The 15,929-nt window shown below is 39.9% G+C and overlaps 2 protein-coding genes across 8 annotated transcripts in view; both read right to left on the bottom strand.

Moving 5' to 3' along the window:
- ptprub (protein tyrosine phosphatase receptor type Ub) overlaps window positions 1-1,751 on the bottom strand; it is a 154,144-nt gene extending 152,393 nt beyond the window's left edge. For 5 of the 7 annotated variants that reach the window (XM_061050887.1, XM_061050889.1, XM_061050891.1 and 2 more), the window contains exon 1: window positions 1,490-1,751. In XM_061050887.1, the coding sequence (XP_060906870.1) occupies window positions 1,490-1,559 (70 nt within the window). In that variant the 5' untranslated portion in view covers window positions 1,560-1,751. The remainder of the gene's footprint in view (window positions 1-1,489) is intronic. The other 2 variants (XM_061050892.1, XM_061050894.1) reach the window with 1 other exon arrangement.
- Window positions 1,752-6,431: 4,680 nt separating this feature from the next.
- Window positions 6,432-15,760, bottom strand: LOC132984185 (glucocorticoid modulatory element-binding protein 1-like). Its single transcript, XM_061050898.1, has 10 exons — window positions 15,344-15,760; window positions 13,920-14,061; window positions 13,434-13,492; window positions 13,051-13,172; window positions 12,824-12,927; window positions 11,246-11,430; window positions 10,639-10,788; window positions 8,833-8,970; window positions 8,328-8,444; window positions 6,432-8,242 (listed from the first exon to the last, which is right to left on the bottom strand). Exons 2-10 carry the CDS (start codon window positions 14,042-14,044, stop codon window positions 7,728-7,730), a joined length of 1,515 nt encoding a protein of 504 aa, XP_060906881.1. The 5' UTR covers window positions 14,045-14,061; window positions 15,344-15,760; the 3' UTR covers window positions 6,432-7,727.
- Window positions 15,761-15,929: the final 169 nt, after the last annotated feature.

The following is a 15,929-nucleotide window of genomic DNA, read 5'->3' as shown; positions in this document are numbered from 1 at the left end:
GTTGCAGCCCATTCCTCTTAATGATCTGCTCCATTCAGCTCTTGACAATACACAACCTGCTTGCATGGTTTCGTTGATTTTTTTTTTTGACCTGTTTTTTTTTTTTTTTTTTTTTTGCTGCATATTTCACAAAAGGACTACAAGTGTAATACGGAGCAGGAATGTTTTCACAGTATTTCATTAAAAGAAAATAAATGCCAAGGACGAATACAAAAAGTCCCAACATAATGAGGCCTTTCTTGAACATGCGTGTGAAAAACAGTGTGCCGCATTGTTGTACAGTGTTGAAGGAGCCTGCAGTGTAAATGTCATCAATATTACTCCCTTATTAGCCTGGTTTTATGTGCTACGGGGGTAAAATCATGCATATGTATGTGTGTAGTTGTGTGTGTGTATGAGAGCGTGTGACACAGAGACTTGAATGGCCCACAACATTTTAGCTTTTAAAAGGGCACAAAATGCATTTTTTTTTCTGATAACAATGCATGAATAACTGGTAGTACTCAAGGAATAAAAGCATATTTCCTGTAAACATGAACATGAAACAGTCTATGTCGGTCCTGTAAAAGGCTTTTATTTTTTCACCACTCTTTCCATTTGTGATGGGTGGCAGAGTCTAAATTTGGCCACAGTCATAAATCACTACAACAACATTTCAATGAGAAAGTATAAATTAAAGGAGAACTTTAATAAAAGACACGGTTTAGTCCTTTTATCTGGAGAGGAAAAAAAAAACACATTCTAACCTTGATGCAATTTCGCTCTTTTTCCACTTCTCAGTCATTTTCCTTATTGGAAAATGTTTTTGTAGAAGGAGAATTCGGTAACAAAATCAATCAGTATTACAATGCTAAAACATTTAGATCTTTAAGATGCATGTCTACAGCTGGTCTCTTAATACCAGCATGGAGCAGCTCTAGGAGCACAGATTTCAGACTGCTGGTACTGGGGGGATATAGGCTCTCAAATATGGATTAAATTGCCCTGTGGTCGTATTTTCATTCCTTTAAAGAGGAGATTTTGGCACTAAAATAAATGAACATCTAAGTTTTTAATCTAAATGTCACACCTTGCAGGGTATCTGGCGCCCTTTCATATGCCTGAGTAATAACAAAAATAGCAAAAGCAGTGTGGAGACGAGGGGTGTGCTGTTTGGGGAAATGGGAGCTTTTCCCCTGAAATCCCAGACCCACTCTTCCAAAATAACTTACAATATTTACATTCGTCAGGTACTAAGAAAACGTAATACCTCAGTTTACAAAGTTATTCAACGGGCATGTTTGAATGTTGTTGTTGGGAGGACTACCTCTGTCCCAGCAGGCGACATGAAAGCAGCGGCAAGCCCCAGGTAAACAGAAACATGCTAGGTTAAGGCGGCACAAAGTTGTTCTTCACCAAACTCGCTCTGCTTTTCCCTCTAGCGGAGTTTCATCCGCATGTTAAAACTTCCAAACTACGTTTGAGGGATGAAGATGGAAATGTGCCTTACCTGTTGGCCCCTCAATGCCATCGGCGTAGATCTGAACAGCCAAAATCAACAGAAAGGCGCAGGTGTTCATCGCGTAGCTGTTTTAGTCCACTTTAAATGTGCAGAGGGAATCATTTCATTCACTCCGTGAGGTCCGGGCGCGTCAGTAGGTAGAGCCGAACCCATCCACTCCAGCAATTCTCACTGAGAGGAGTTTCACAGACACTGAGGGAGACAGGGCAGAGCTAGTTCTGCAAACTGACGTCAGGGTAAACAGTTCAGGGAAGAGATTTCTTCACAAGCTCACTTTACTTTCCCAGCCTCCACTTCTTCTCCAGCGCACTCAAAGTAAGAGCCGGGCGCCTCCAAGCGGCCGAGTGTGGCAGCGACACTGTGGTATTCAAACGTCGGCCATGCAAAACCCAGACTGTGTTTACACCACTGTGTTTGTATCTTTGTGGGGACCATGAGGAGGAGTTTGACGTTGAGAAAGAGGTGCAGAAATGTGTGTGTGTGTGTTCTTACTGCTCCAAAATGGTTGTTCGAGGTTTCAGTGTTATGAGGAAATAAGAAGCAGGCTTAGGTTCCTGGATAGCCCAAGGTTTGGAAATGTCATTAGGCATCTGTGTGTGTGTGTGTGTGTGTGTGTGTGTGTGTGTGTGTGTGTGTGTGTGTGTGTGTGTGTGTGTGTGTGTGTGTGTGTGTGTGTGTGTGTGTCTTTGTTTTTAATAACAGAGACACAGATCGTGTTCACACAGTCCAATTTAGGGGACTTATCCTCAGTTTTAGAAAAAAGACATCCACTCAAATAGGATTTCAGAATGAAATCTTGTTTTAGTAAATACATTAAATGTCTTTGTGTGTATCTTGGGGACATAGACATGGCGTTGTTCCCTGACATTTTTGGCTTAATTTAAATGATAGGTCACTCAATCTTCACTTCCCAGCAGCTCATAACTGCAGTCACTATGTCCACCAGTGCAGGATCAATGGGATTCAATGTGGTATAGGGGGTAGTGGGACTGACTACCCAAGGTCCAATGGGGAAAAGGCCCCTGGGTAGTTCTTTGTTAGTCAGTATTTCAAATAATAATGTTTAAAAAGTCACTTGAGATGAATTACTATCATTTTAAGTGTCAAGAGAAGATAAGTAAACTCGGAAATGAGGAGAAGTAGTCCAATCATAGGTCAAGATAAGTGGGGCTGAATCGGAGTTAAGTTCTGTACAATGTAAACTGTTCTTCAATGTCAGTAGAATTCTTCATTCAAGAATTTAACAACAAAAAAAAGATGGCCTTAAGAACATTGCCAATAGGGTTTATTAGGCTGGCTTATTGAATTATTGGTGCTTTCAAACTTGCACAAAATTCCTAAAATCTTCCTGAAGTTTCTGGGACAAGCTGCATGTGTGAAGACAATGTTTCACTCTGACTTTACCTGGATCTTTTCCTGTCAGCCCACTAGTGAACTGATGTCTGAAATCAGCAGAAAATATTTTGGAGAATTCAAACGTTAAATGAACTTGACTTTCAGCTGTCATTTAAAGGCATCATAAAGTCATGAGGACTGTGCATAAATATTTTAATTATTTTTTGTTATTTAATTTAAACTGTGATGGAGTCTATATTATTTTCCGCATATTTGCAGGTATTTTGTTGCCTTTAAGCAGATGGCTGTAATAACTTGTTTACATGACAACTTGCTTATATCCAACCTTCCTTTTTTCTCGAAGATCCTGGAGAAAGTGGTAGCTAATCAGCTGTGTGACTTTCTCCATGACAACAGTTTATTTGAGGAGTTTCAGTCAGGATTTAGAGTCCACCATAGCACTGAGACTGCACTAGTTAAAGTTACAAACGATCTACTTCTAGCTTCAGACAGGGGACTTCTCTCTGTGCTTGTCTTGTTAGATCTTAGTGCTGCTTTTGACACCATTGACCATCAGATCCTATTATACAGACTAGAACATTTACTTGGAATTACAGGGACTGCTTTAAGTTGGTTTGAATCCTACTTATCAGACCGATCTCAGTTTGTAGATGTTAATGATGAGTCCTCTATGCACACTAAAGTTTGCCATGGAGTCCCACAAGGTTCAGTGCTTGGACCAATTCTCTTTACATTATATATGCTTCCTCTGGGAAATATTATGAGGAAACACTCCATACAGTTTCATTGTTATGCAGATGATACTCAGCTTTATGTATCAATGAAGCCCGATGGCACCAGTCAGTTATGTCAGCTAGAAACGTGCCTTAAGGACGTTAGGACCTGGATGACCAGAAATTTTTTGCTACTTAACTCAGACAAGACTGAAGTTATTGTGCTAGGCCCTAAAAACCTCTGTGACTGTCCTTAATGACATCAGCCTGGCATCTAGCACCACTGTTAGGAATCTAGGAGTAGGTCTCTGTGCATATACAATACATCATATTACTGCATGTATCTATCTATAAATCTCAGTCACTAACCACCTACTTTCCTGGGAGCTCTTGAGCTCTCCTAGGCTCCTCAAGATCGTCGGTTGACGGCTTGCCAGAATCTTATCCCATCTCTCCCCCTATCCCTTTCCAAGCCCGGTGCAGTCTAGGCCTGTGAAGACTGTTTCATCATGAGCCGGGGATCCGGCCGAAGATTTCTGCCTTTTAATAAGGCAGTTTTTTCTTACCACTGTAACTTTTGCTGCTTTGCTAAAGTGCTCATGATGGATAGGCCAGATCTTTGTAACATAACAATGAGTAAGGTCTTTTACCTGCTTTTTGTAACATAACAATGAGTAAGGTCTTTTACCTGCTTTTTGTAACATAACAATGAGTAAGGTATTTTACCTGCTTTTTGTAACATAACAATGAGTAAGGTATTTTACCTGCTTCTTGTAAAGTGTCTCGAGATAACACTTGTTATGAGTTGACGCTATACAAATACAAATTGATTGATTGATTGATTGATGACGAGGGTGACAAGTCTTCAGATTACTCATGAGAGTGAGTTAGAGACACGTTTTGCAAAAAGTATAAAGCACTGAAATACACGGTGTGCTTTTCAACGCCTTCCTGTCCATGTGTTGTGTAAAAAGTTCACTCAGGACTGACAGGTCAGCTATCTCCACATTTCCTCATGCAAAGCATATATCTCCATATATTATGCGGTGTGCATTGAATCTGCATTTGATTAGCTCACAGCTGGCCATGTTTGTTGGGGGATACTTAACAGACCTCATCCTTGGGTTTTGTGTGACCCAGTGTGTATTTAAATGTAAACATCTTCATGAAGAAATACATGAAAAGCCCTCGTTACTGTTTTTGTTATGCAAAAAGGAGGTTAAATCAATATGGTGGTTTATTTGATTACACGGTTCTGAAGTTCACTGCGTCCTGTGTTACACCACAACATAAGGATGACTCCAAGAGTCACCTTTAGATCAAACATCTTGCACAAGTGCTGATGCTGCAGCTGCTCCTCTGCATGAACTCACCTGGCGTTAAAACACAGTTTGGCTGACACATTTAGCTGCGGCTCCAGGAATCTCAATCTGATCAAAAAGCCATTATGCAGGCTATTCATCACTCACTTTGTTGTCTTGTATGAACATTCAAGTGGTGAATCAAATCAAAGGGGACAAACAGACGCATCTGAGGCTTCCAACATGAGCGCACATCTCAGTCTCTAATGTTGTTAGCCCCGAATGATAGATGAACGACGGATTGCTCAGCAAATTACTTAATTTAACTAAAGGAGTGTATGTCAAGCTAACACCTGTAATTACACCAGCCTGATGCATGGTAGCCATTTTGCGGGTATTCAAGGCACAGAGCAGCAATTTATTTAAACTAGGGATTATTTGGTCCTGAATCTGTTCAACTGCATGATGCTTTAATTTGCAGGAACAGGATGTTGCAAAACACTGTTCGAACCCGACGAGAGGACAGGCATCAGAGGGATACAGACAGCTGCACTATGATGAAAGTCATTTTTATCGCACATTTTCTCAGCTGCCACTCACATCCCCCTCGAAAACTACTACATCTGCACAGGCAGTGTTGTGCTTTCATTTATAATAACATATCATTACAGTACTGACGGGGGTTGGATATCAAACTATAACTGTCCATCACACAGCTCAGGCAGCCTCGCCATGCAGACTGGTGCTTCTTAAATAAAAGGAATAGAAAATCACAGGGTGGAAAAGTGCTACGGCATCTGTGAGCAGAAACTTTGGAAGCACTACTCACTAATCAGCAAATAGTTATATCAGTCACTGAAATCACTATAAATTATCAGTGATTGTTCTGGGACCATAAGTCCGAAATGCATCTCAGGTGAATCCACAGGAACTGAAGCAACAGGTTTTCCAATTAGAAGTCAGCTGAACCTGACTTAAAACAAATTTAAGACATGAATAGGTGTTTTCGGACCAAACAGTTCTGGGGACCTTTTTGAAGATGTACTATCTTCTAGGGAGTTCCCTGAGAACTATACACCGTGGTGACCTCTTTTCTGTCTGCTTTCACACCGCCATGGTACCTACTCTGAAACAGGGGCTAAAAAGGTTCCTTTAAACAGATTTCTAGGAACTAAAATAGTTCATCTTTCTGTTGGTGCCAAATTAATTAAAACGGGGTAGGGTTCCAACAGTTCCTAGAACTATGAAAAAGTTCCTGCGGTTCGAAAAACACCATGTAACCAAGAATGTTGAAATCAATGAGCGGAAAAACAAAAAGGCAATTCAGATCTCTGCAGCGGGAAAACTTATATGAACAATATGCATTTTACAAATCTCAACAATGAAATCATGTTTTGAACAAGCTAAAACACTTCTTCTGTAAATATCAAACATATTGTTTATTTTAAATTTGTTCTTTATGTTACAAGGGACATCAGTGTCCTTTTCATCGTACCCTCATGTGCATAACTTTTTTTACTTTACATTTTGTCCATAACAAAGAGAAGACAAAAATGACAAAAAAAAGCACACGTTTATGTATTTGCAGCACATACGTTAACAGCACCCTGTTTAAAGTAACAGCACATCACCAGTCACAGGACTTACTTTACATTGTTTTCACTTAAAAAAAAAACGAAGGATCGTCTATTATTCAGACCGTGATAGTCTCGTGCATACATCTGAGGCAGGTCTGAGGCATTATACCGTAACCCGAGATAAAAGCCTGAGTGGGAGATTTTTTTCCACAAAAAACAGATAACATTTAATCCCACCCACGCGAGTGATTCACCAAATACGTATTTCCAATTACAAATAGTATAAAGAAATTGATTAGAAAAGTTTGAGGAAATAGTAACAAAATCTGAAAAAGGTTGCCAACCATCTTAAGACAAGGGGGAATACACTCACATAAAGTCAACCAAATATTATATTTACAGACCTAAAGTGTCGTAAAAATGAAATTTAAAATACTTTTTTTTCAAAATACCTGGTTTGTAACAGAGGGAAGCCTGTGTTTGAGGGTTACCCAGCAGTCACTTCCATGGTCATTTTAACTGCTTAATTACTTTAGCTATATAAAAGATACAATAAAAAAAATACAGATTGCAATTTCCCAGAGCTTAATAAGATGGCTTTGTATTGAAAAAACATGCAAAATAGTGTAGCTTTGTTGACTTCTGTTTTTTGCTAAGAAACATACAAATGTGCACATTGAAAAGTAGGTTCAGTGATTTTTTTTTTTTTTTGCAGTTTAAACAATAAATCACTCGTAAAAATGGTTGACTATACAAGAAAAAAAGTATAGTATGTGTGACAAAGTACACTGTTTATTTTAAATATCTTGCCTGTCTAGTCTCCAGGTCTCAGGCACATTCCCTCCCTGAGCTAGCTTCCCTTTGAGGACATCTGTAGAAGTCCTAAGTGGCCGACATGCATCCATACATTTGAATTACTTATTTTCACGTGATAACCAGTTGATTTCAGTTGTTTTCTTAAGATTTTAACTTGTTTTTTCTCATTATCTTGAGATAGCAAAGTTTATTTTCTGTGATAACGGGATTATTTCCTGGAGATCTAGAAACCAAAACAATAGGCTGGCCACTGTGATACATCATACCATGACATGCCATTTTCCATACAAATTATGTAAGTTAAACTTTCTGTTTGTTTTGTGCTTTTGCAACTCTGAGGATACGCGATAAATAATTTGACATCTCGAGAAAACAACTAAAAATGACTCGTTACCACGGGAAAACAGAGTAGATGTATTATGTGAGTCCACTTAGTGCTTCCGTAGTCATCATCATCTTACACTCACTTACTTCTTTGTTCCTTTGAAACCTTTTCCCCTATCACCACCTTTTCAATGTCATGCAATCCCTCTGTCTCCTCTCCTACCCGACTTCTAGGGTGAGAATCTGTGTGAAACCTAATAGTCCTCTGTCCAGGCTCTTTGTGGATCCCTGATGTCTCCTCCTGTCCACGTCTGTGAAGCTTCTTTCGTTTTCTCATCTCACTGAGCTCCTGATCCCGCTCCAGCTCAGCACTTTGGCAGTCTCTGTCTATCCTGCCGGCTCCGGCACGGTGAACCCAGCCAGCGGAGGCAGAGGAATGGCTGAAGACCTGAGGGTCGATGGCGAGCTGAGTGTAAGATGAGGCAGATAAACCAGAAGCAGAGAGAGGCTGGATCCCCGGGCTTGTTTTGATGGGGGACAGCAGGTTGTGGGATTGGCTGTTTGACGAGTTGTGACATGGATGTCGTATGTGTTTCATGGAGGGGCATTTATTAAAACCCTGTTTCCTCTGGTCCTCCAAAATATCTTCCAACACTAAGAAAAAGCAGGACATAAATGAATACAGTTCTCTACGATATCTCTGCGTGTACTTTAATGTTGCCTTTGTGACAGTCCTCACCGTAAACATTGTGAAGAATTTTGTTGTCCTCATCGTTGTGGCGCTTCAGGTTCAGAGCTTGCTTCACTGAGTCTAAAAGTCCAAACATCTTACATAGGGAATTAAGGATGACGGCATCTGACAAAAAAAAATATTAAGTCAGATATTTTAACTCTAAAAAAAAAAACATTTTTCTTCTCAAACTTGACTTTTAGTCACGTATCATCCTTGTTTAGTAGTGAATTGATTTCAACCCAGCACCTTGTGTGGATGTTTCCTCATGGTTCTACTGTTTCATCAGTTTCTCTAGAAATTGGTATTTATCTCACTGGATATCTAATCCTCTGGACTCTGTTGCAGTAAGTTTGGTAATTTTTGAAAATGACTTTTGGGTCATCTATCTTTGTGTTTAACCCTAACTTGATACTTTTAAAGTGACTTTTTGTGACTTCACTGATATCTAACGTAATCTAAAACAATTATTTACCCCGTCTGATAGTTAGCATGGCCCAACTGTTTAACTCACCTGTCTCCTGCAGGTTGGCTTTCTCACTGCGAGCTTCCACTCCTTTAAGAGTGCCTAATAATTCAGTCTGGAGACTGGACAGGACCTCCCCCATCAGCCCAGAGTCTGCCACCCCCTGCCACAAGCTCAGAACTCCATCTACACAAAGTCAATAAGTATGGAACAACATTAAGATATGTGGGGAACTTTGTGTGTGTGTGTTTTGTGTTTTCATTCAAAAATGACAAAGTGCCTCAGAGAAATAAGAGATCATAGAGGTAATATGTGTACATCTGCACTTCTGTGGATGTGTATGCTTTTAAGAAAGAGATTGAACTGAATGGGAAAGAAAAGGCAGAGAAAAATAAATCAGAAACAGAGAATAAGTATGATGGTGTATGGGGGCTAGGAAATGTGTGGAAGTGAGGTTGGACGATAGTTAAAGGCTTAAAAGAGAGTAATAAATTGAGGAGGGAAGCTGAAATAAGCTGCTTGGGTTGGAGAAACAATGAAAAAAAATAAGAACATAACAAGATAGAGGAAATGGGAGCGGAGCAGAGGGAGAGGATGTTAAACGGGTGATAGAGGACGAAGAGGAACGAGCAGGAAATGGTTGTGAAAAGAGGATCGGAAAGAGGACAGGGCAGATTGAATGAATGCTGAAAAATGACTTGGGACCTGGTAGAAGCAGAGCAAAATAGAGGTTGAGTATATTAGAGTGATAAAATGTCAGAGGTGCTTGAAATCTTATCTTGAAAGAAATGCATCCACTTTCACATTTCCTTAAATGTCTGTCAAGATGAATGCAATATGTCCTTGAAAGATACTATAACTCCCATTTAAGAAGCTAAACTCGTGCGTTTCTCCTTGTCAAGAAGAAACACTAATGGGAAGTAGAACATTTCCTGAGACAGAGGAGAATAGTTATAGGTTGAATGGTTTTACTGAGATTTGTCAATATGTTTAAAGCCCTGAGACACGCAATACCGTTTGTGCAGTGAGGCACTACAATTTGCCATTCACACAAAAGATCACCTGAGGCTATGTTACCAACTACAGCTGGAACCATGCCTAATCAGGTCACCTTTAAAAGCCCTTAAATCAAAGCTGGGGTCCCTGCAGGAAAAGGCACGTGTAGAAATGTGGAGATGCAGTAGATAGTAATATAAAGGGATGTGAACCTCTGCCTGCAAATACTCGGCAACTTCTTAAGTGTGTCAGAAAAGCAGAATATCCCAAAACTGCAGATTCAGAGCTTCATTGGCTCAGTGGTTTAGGTTTAAAGCAGCAATGCTCGGTGTTAATATTCTGTTTTCATTGTGTTTCATTTATTATTTATGTGATAACTGTTGAAGTTCAGGCCTTAATGTTACAGTTCATTTCCTCATCAGTTAACAGGGCCACCTTCTTAAAGGACACACCTTTGGAGTATGTGACACCTAGAGGACTGTCGGTCAGTGGGCTGCACCATATAAACTTTAAGGATGTACCTCCAAGATATTGGCCTTCATCAGCTGACAAAATGGTTCATATCAAAACTGAATGCTACATCTATGACTCCAGATTTTGGTTATAAAGAATCACCTGATAGACATTTGGTATATTACCAGGATTTTACATGCAACTCATGTAGCATCTCTTATTAAGACAGCACTGCAGGCGAGTAGTTTCTTGCTGTTAAGGAAATTAAGCAAGCAAAATAAATGGAGCCTCTCTTAAAGCTTTCTAGGCAATATATTAGACGTATCACTATTTCTGAATCATTTTCTCAACCATTTCTTACTCTGGCTGTTTAAAAATCACGTGTATATTCTTTCTTATACTTACCAGGTGTGTCAGCCCTCTTTCTTTTTGCAGCATGTCCATTGGCTGTTGTGGAAACTACAGGCCGGGCTCGACCAGAACTCCACTCTGCTGTTGCGGTGAACTTCTCCTCAGAAGGCTCCTCTACCTCGGCTGCATCATGCACACGCTCCCCTGAAATGACAACAGCGTGCATGAACATCTCTTATTTCCATTCACCTTGAGTCGGGAAGGAAAGACAGTTAAGAAAACACAACTTTTCCTTTCTAATTTCCCCTTTCTCGTGTCTGTTATAAACTGTGTTAAAATGTTTCTGGGACATCCATAAAACAAACATCGACTAGGCAGTTGTATAAAATAAGAAATAAAAACTTCACTCTAAGTAATGGGCTACAATCACAGGAATAGATTATAGTGTCTGTTATCATTTGTTAAACTAATTTCCTACTTCTACTTCCTTACTGTCCTCGGACAGCATATGTCAGAAAAAACAAGTCTAACTTGGTTCCTACTGCAGACAAAATATAAGCAGCTGGTTTCTAAAGTTTTTATCTGCATCATGCAAAACAGCAGCCAAAGCAAATGTGGGAGTGAGGAAAAACTCAAACTGTGAGTGCCAGTTTAAATCTACCTGTCAGTGGAGGCACCTGTCCTCCGAGAGCGTCCACAGGCAGACACGACGTGCTGGGCTGCACGGAGGCCCCAGGAGGAGGCCGCGTACTGTTGATCAGCACATCAAATTTAGTGCTGCGGCAGGTGTTGCTGCACACGGTGTTGTGCTGGTAGAAATCTATCTGGCCGGAGTCCATCATTTTCCTGTGAGGGAAGAAACGGGTCAAAAGAACACTACAAGAAAATATTCTGTTCCAAGGCCTGAAGTGTTGATTGATTAAGTTGAACATTTCCGATGACTTCCCAGAGGTTTGTTTTACAGAGAGCCCACTGATATGAACTCTAGAGAAAAAATCTATTATTGAGTGGATACAGTATATTGACAGAGACACAGTGACACCAAGAACAAGTGCGAACATGATAAATCCAGTGAGACGTTTCAGTCAGCAGCTTCCTTGCATGTTATTTGATCCTGCTCTCATGATATTGCTGCTTACTCACTACCTCTGGAATGTAGAAGCAAAGCCCAACGCAGACACGACGTAAGTGCACATTATGAGAATGATTGTTGACTGCATAAGATTGAGGTGTTTAAAGTCTGACAGTTTAACCCTGATGCAACAGAATGATGTGAGGAACTGCCCTGAAGGTCATTTAAATTACCAGTGAGGATGCATATAACACCCAAGGAGCTTTGAGGGCAAAATCAGAAAGACAAGTAGTGTGCTCCACCCAAAACGTAATTGCAACTGTCCTTAAAAGGATTTGTGTCCCAAATATTTTGAATCGCCAAATGTTCTTTATATAAAATGGCCTACATATTACAGCAAGCATAGGTCTTCTTCAGGGCCATTGGGTGCTTTTGAATTGCAAAGTGCCTCCACAATCTGACAGCAGAGAGTAGACAGTCCCTCCTATCTGTTCTGTACACTGCTAACAGTAGGCCGATATTTGTTCCTACTTTGTCTGATTCATTCAGTGTGGAAGTGGCGTCATTAGTCCGCCTCATGTTATTGACACTCCAACTCAGATGTGACATGCACGATGGCTCAGTAAATAATAAAAATCCTCACATTGCATGTAAACAATTTTACAGCTTAACAATGTTCAGTCTACTGAGGTGGACCCAAAAAATGCCCACTGAATGACCACAAGGGTTCAGTCTACTGAAACCACGCACTGAAAAGTCTGCACTCCATACTGAACTGTGGCTTTTGGGAAAGGGCCATCGTATGCAGTGACTTCCACACCTGTGTTGAGTTACACTTATCAGTTGAGTATTCACCTTCAAAGTGAACAACTATTTGTTCAGGAGGAAGTGAAACTTCATCACTCCATCATAGAATGGAAAAAAATATAGTGAAAGAAAAAAGAAAATAATAAATGAATAGACATTTGACATATTGCAACAAGGTCAAGCTGGATGCAAATAATCCACACCTTATTCATTTCTCATCACAACCTGATGAACGCTTTTGGGTTTATGACAGCAATCCCCAAAACTCAAAGTATCCAATGGGCACCTATATGTGATAACTAGAAGCATATCTAGTCCTTTGTCTTCCGATTATTCTTTTTTTTTTTTTCATACACTTACCTGAGCATTACCCCTCCCAGTCTTATAGCCCTTTTCCAGTCCTTCAGGGTGGCTTTCCCAGCCAGGTGTACAAACTGCTTAGGGCTGATGAGCTGGTCATTGAACTGTAAGAGATGAAGAAAACAATCATTGATTCTTAAAATATAAAAAGCAATTGTAAAAATATAAAGACCGGAATGGCACAGATATGACAAAGTGTTATAAATGACACCAAATCATCAACTTACTTTGACACATCTCACATTGATTCCAGGGCACACAAACTTCTTAAACAGTAATACGGCTCTGCTGTCTCCACATGTGATGGGGTAGCCATACTCGATCTCCTCTCCTTCTTCTTTACTGTCTTCTACAGGTCACAAGCAAATAAATAAGTGCATAAATCAAAGTATAATTACATGGGCTTTTTTCACACAAAAATACAAGAATGTAGACAACATGTAACAATGAATAACTGGTATTTGTTGAATAATAGGGCAATACATTTAACTACACAATGAAATACTTATTTGTGCTCATTACACATTTATTGTAATAAGTAAGTTATTGATTTCATATGCTTGTGTCTGGGTGCTTTAATGTCAGCAGTGAGGGTTGTGTGTCAACATACCATGGTGTGTCTCTATGGCCAAGACTGTCGTTCCAGTATCAGCAATGTCATCGTTCACCCTGCAGAGGGTGACAGAGGGTGACTTTTAACAGAATACTGTAAATATACGTAAATATATATATATATATATATATATATATATATATATATGTAAATGTCATGCCAGCTAAGAGTTAACAAGCTCTGAATTTAACACTCAAGTATGTAAATAACTCCAGCATGCCTAAACTCTTGAAATGTAACTACTTCTCTTAACCCCACATTTAACTGTTGCATTCTTTGGGGTGAAATTGCATTAAACTGATGCATGGATGTTCAACTGTATTAATGTAGAATTGTGGTTTTTTTGAAACTTTTTTTTCAATATGAATTATAAGAAAAGAGAAAACTGAACATCTGACTTTAAATTTATATTTGTCAACATTGTATGTCACATAGCTAATTCAAGACATCTACTATGCTTGTATTGATAAAAAGCAATGTTACCCATGCAGGATGGGCTGCAGGTGCAGGATGACTTGAGTCTTATGGTTGCTGCCACTGGCCTCCCCTTCGTCTTCCTTCAGCATCATGAGATCCCCTGAAGACACAGTGACCTCAGCCCCCGCCATCACCCCTCCCCACTGAGCTGCACGCACAGAGAGACGGGCACGCATGTTAGCATCCAGAGCACACACACGCACGCAGGGATACTATTTATTACTCTCACAAGTCTATGTGAGCCTCACCCAACAGCCTTTTCTGGCATGCAACTGTCATAGCAATGAATCCATAGTGAGCTTAAAATGACGTAATCCTCATATCTCATATAGGCTTGCTTCCTTTATTGCTATTAAAACTATGCATGGATGTATACGGTAGATAACGGGATGTGACTTAAATTTGACATAAACATCTGTGTGTTCATGAAAATGATGCAGCTACATGATAGCTAAGGTGAATATAACCAGAAAAAATGTAATGTCACATAGGCTATATACATATATACAGTATATATATATATTATAAACTATAAAAGCAGTACTGTGTTGTGCAACCATTCTGTATTAAGGCATCTTCTTTAACCACAAATATGAAAACAATAAAAGGTTGAACTAAGTATAGCTGAAGTGTTGTACCAAGTCATATCAAGGAAAATATTACACTCCAGTTGATAACAATGTGTGGAGACTCTACTTTTCTGCTTCTGCTGTCATTGGATTTCTATCCCTTGAAGTTTTTGAAAATGTTTCAGTAAAATTACAAGGTAGAAGGTTGTCGCATGTCATTCATAACTGGCAATCTAGGTGTTGACATACAGCATATTCAAACTTTAAGGATGTAATTTTGTGTAGGCTGTTATCAATGGAAGCATAACTAGGAATTGGACACAAAAAATGACATTATCTTATTGGTAAACAGGCAACGAGCAGTAGTCTAATCAAAGGGTAACTTTACATTTATTTAAATATGATTCTGTCAATACTGTGCTCTCAGTCCTACAAGCAGCTTTCGATGCATGAGACTCAGTGTGCGAAAATATCAAAAGAGCACGTTAAAATGGAGGATAAAATATCAACAACCTGCTTATGGGTTATCCCTTTCTAGAGAGACACAAAAGAGGCAACATTTGTATATAACTAAGTGCACGTAAACATAAAAATACAATAAACTGTTTATTATATTTTACTCTAGATCAACTAGCCTACTAGCCCTTGTTTGATCAGCAACTCTGACACAGACAGTTGCGTGCCTTGCTCACCCTCCTTCACCCACTCAAACTGACGTCTGGTGGTGCGGCGCGGCACGCACACCCCGGCCAACAACAGTGCGACCGCGCGCACTCAGGGGGAGCACAAAAACACCGCGTGGACACTAAAACTACACAAGAAAAACCACACTTTGAACAGTATCGTCGTAGCTTTACTTACCGCTTTACAGCAGGAGATAATTCATCCTCAGCTTGTCGGAGAGGTTTGGAGAGCATGCGCCGTGCTGCTTGGTTACACTTCCTGCAGTGAAGGCAGCATTTGCCTGAGAAGCATCTGTCCCGCTGTCACGAGAAGCGGCTAGTTCGCACGCGATGTGTAAATCGGTCAAACTGCTCTTATGTGTGTGAGCACGGCTTGGTGTGAGCACCTCTGATGACGCTGAAAGACTCAAGCCATTGCAAAATGTTCTCAACTCCAAAGACAGAAAATGTGTTTAAATATCCTGTGCCCTAGTGCTGGGGTACAAACTCAACAACACAGCATTGTGTCAGCTGTTTGTGTGGTCTTATGTGGGTTTCTCATGCAATAAACAATGTTGTAGTGTTGTTGTTGTTGCCTGCGTGTCACCACAAGGTGGCAGGGTTTGCATTTAGTCTGAGTAAAGAAACGCGAGTGCGTCGGTAATTCTTTTATGAATAATATTTTTAAATTGTTGGTCTTCACTGAATCCAGTTCTGAAGGCTGATTGGCTGTGTCGAATTGTATTTTATATCTCTAAGCCAATATAACCTTTGTAGAACCAGGT

The sequence above is a fragment of the Labrus mixtus genome, chromosome 11, assembly GCF_963584025.1.
Source record: "Labrus mixtus chromosome 11, fLabMix1.1, whole genome shotgun sequence".
NCBI classification, from domain to species: Eukaryota; Metazoa; Chordata; class Actinopteri; order Labriformes; family Labridae; genus Labrus; species Labrus mixtus.
Note: the sequence above shows the minus strand (reverse complement) of the source record. Positions and strands in the feature narration are given on the sequence as shown.